General features: G+C 41.6%; 1 protein-coding gene across 2 annotated transcripts; it reads left to right on the top strand.

Annotated features, from left to right (window-relative positions):
- On the top strand, nucleotides 1–2,720 carry LOC110534430 (GTPase IMAP family member 7-like). Of its 2 annotated transcripts, none has more exons than XM_036933552.1 (3): nucleotides 1–173; nucleotides 587–628; nucleotides 1,360–2,720. In XM_036933552.1, the coding sequence occupies exons 2-3, from the start codon at nucleotides 619–621 to the stop codon at nucleotides 2,199–2,201; spliced, it is 852 nt and encodes a 283-aa protein (XP_036789447.1). In that variant the 5' UTR covers nucleotides 1–173; nucleotides 587–618; the 3' UTR covers nucleotides 2,202–2,720. The 2 variants fall into 2 exon arrangements, with proteins under 2 accessions (XP_036789447.1, XP_036789448.1); XM_036933553.1 differs by having other exon boundaries at nucleotides 74–229.
- Nucleotides 2,721–3,193: the final 473 nt, after the last annotated feature.

The following is a 3,193-nucleotide window of genomic DNA, read 5'->3' as shown; positions in this document are numbered from 1 at the left end:
AGAAGTTGTCACTTACACAGATCAGCTTACCCAGCCCCAACCCCAGAAATGAATGTAAACCAGCTCCATTTTGTTGAAAGAACAGGAACGAGGACAAGGCAACTTAGTTCTTGAATATACATTGAATTTCCTAAAGAATATCAAAAGTCCAGTTGGATTCAGAAATAGTTCTGGTAGGCTTGTACTGGACTTCATATGTGTTTTCGTAGTCTATTCCAACACTCTAAATGTAAGACTCATTGTTTGCCAGCCTACATACATTGATTTTCTAACTTTACATTTTTTAAATACATTTTTATGTTGTGAGTAGCAGAACTGGATTTAGATCAAATCAATATATTTATAACGAATGTAAGTTTAAAATGATACGTTCTTGTTTCCTGTGCACTGTTGAAATTGGGGAACCATTTTTTTTGTATTGTGTGATTTCTCGTATATCAGTTTGCACGTGTTTTGGGTAGCCACCTTCCTTAACTGTGCACTTGGGGAGGAAGTGTCTGGTGGGTGTGTCTATGGGGCGGACCACATGAGTGATACTATGAAAGCAGTTATTCTGTTATCTGGACCGATCCATTCTCTCTCACAGGACCTGACGGATCGACTCGACAAGACCCAAATATGGCTAGTGGTGAGTAACCTACCTACATGGTAATACGACATATGGAAACTAATTTCTAGTATTTGTTTTTCATGTTCTCATGGAACTCTTTATGCCTTGGAAGAGGGAGTAGCTCTTTATAAACTGATTGCTTTATTAATACATTCGACCATAGTGTAACAGACATGCAGTAGCAGCCAGTGTTGCCAACTATTTTTCAGTGAGGATCTCTGTTAGGGTCTTGATTTGTCGCTACTGTAGATTACGCTTTGTCGATGCCACGACACAGATACGGTCCACGATGTAGCGTTTTCGCCTCCTCTCCCGCCACACCCCTCCCCGTGTGCTTCTCTGCCTGTGTGTGCACTGTTGCTATGAATTCTGTTGTACATACAGCTTCTCCCACTCGTTTGAAGCAGAATTGATATCTGCGGCCGGGCCCGGGGGAGACAAACAGCACCACTAACTCATATTCAGTACTGCACCACCTGTTGGTGCATATGTCTAATGACGTGTTAATACCGCACACCACAATAACGCAAGAGTCAGTTTTGATAGATTAATTGTTTGTGATATTTTATATTTAATTGTAGAATGCACAGGATTATTGTCATTTCGTGTTGCAGTTGCATTTACACAGTTCAATTGATAGAAAGTCATTGCTAACTTGTGCACAGTTTAGGTTCTACAGACCAAACATGTTTGACTCTGATGTCAAGAAGAAAAGTAACAACAATGTCTCTCTCTCTGTCATCCAACAGTGCAGAAAAAACAAAATGAGGCACTGAGGATTGTTCTGGTTGGGAAGACTGGAGTTGGGAAGAGTGCAACAGCAAACACCATCATGGGGAAAAAAGTGTTTGAGTCTAAACTTTCCCCTGTTTCTCTGACAAAAGAGTGTGACAAGGCAAGAGGGGAGGTGGATGGGAGAGAAGTGGCTATTGTTGACACTCCAGGCTTGTTTGACACTAACTTGTCACAAGAGGAGACCCTGAAGAAGATTGCTAAGTGCATCTCCTTCTCTGCTCCTGGGCCCCATGTGTTCCTTGTAGTGATTGCGTTGGTTAGATTCACACAGGAAGAGAAAGACGCAGTGGAGATGATTCAGACATTCTTTGGAAAAGATGCAGCAAGATACATCATGGTTCTCTTCACAAATGCAGACCAGCTTGATGAAGAACAAACAATTGAAGACTTTTTGCGTGCCTCTTCAGATCTTCAGGATGTCATTGCCAAATGCAGTGGGCGGTATCATGACTTCAACAACAGAGATAAGAAGAACCGCTCCCAGGTCACTGAGCTGCTTGAGAAGATAAACAAGATGGTCACGATGAATGGAGGAAGCTACTACACCACTGAGATGTTCCAAAAGGCTGAGAGGGCGATTGAAGAGGAGACGAAGAGGATCTTGAGAGAGAAGGAGGAGGAGACACTCAGAGCGGAGGAGGAACTAAAAGCAAAATATGAAGGAGAGTGCCTAAAGGAACAACAAGCCATCCTAAGTGCAGCCACCTTGGCATCAGCCAGAGGTTCAGCTGAAAGAGAAAACAACTTCACAAAAAATCCTCTGCTCTATTTGAGCTCTTTGTGTAGTATCCTCTGAGGTGGTGTCATCAGAAAAAAAACAAATAACTGCGGGATGGCATTAGGCATGTGACAATAGAACAAGGCATGAAGTACTGAAGACTGGGGGAAAAAGCACCACAATACTATACTGCAAAATCACATGACTTTTCATTAATGATAAAGTGGCATGGAAAATAATATTAGGATAGGACTTGATTTGCCCTTGATGACAAGTGAACTCATACAATTTGCTTACAATCATACCATTGAGTGACCTGCTTTAAATGCTGAAGCTAACGGAATCTGCTAACCCAACTTAAAATATCTGAAGTATATCATTGTTTTCCATCATCCTTTGTAACAGGAAACACACAGACGACTGTAATGGCAGAGAGAAAGAACCTGAATAATCATGAGTGTAATGATACATGCATACTTTGAGGTGTATTTTATATATTGATCTTGAGATTGGGACTTACTACTGCATCTAGCATATTTGAATGTGACTGCATGTACCTAGAATTCGGTATTAAAGCTATTGCTTCAACTGCACCTCGGACTCAAGTCTTAAACACGTTTGTGTTTATAGAATAATTGTACTACTGCGTTCACCTATACAATCCCTATTAGATCAGGGATTACTACAAGGAAGGAATGCATTTTATTGTTTAGAAGGAAGAACCCAGGTCTGGAGTACTGGAGTATCACTTTAAGATCAGAAAATTAGGCAAAAGGGGGGGTGTCATTAGGCCATCACCAGACCGGTAATGCAGGCCTTTTTGGCAGAGATCAAAGATGGTTTTGATTAGAGCAGGGATGGGCAACTTCAGTCCTCGCTGGCCAGAATGGTGTCACACTTTTCCCCATCCCTAGCAAACACAGCTGACTCAACTAATTGCATTCTAAACTGAAGATAATGTTTAGTTAATTATTGGAGTCAGGTGTGTTAGCTGGCTTGAAAATGTCATACTTCTCATGCCCCAGAGTACTGGAGTTGCCCATCCCTGGACTAGAGGGAGTACAGCAACA

Source organism: Oncorhynchus mykiss, chromosome 10, assembly GCF_013265735.2.
Source record: "Oncorhynchus mykiss isolate Arlee chromosome 10, USDA_OmykA_1.1, whole genome shotgun sequence".
In the NCBI taxonomy this organism is placed as follows: domain Eukaryota; kingdom Metazoa; phylum Chordata; class Actinopteri; order Salmoniformes; family Salmonidae; genus Oncorhynchus; species Oncorhynchus mykiss.
Note: the sequence above shows the minus strand (reverse complement) of the source record. Positions and strands in the feature narration are given on the sequence as shown.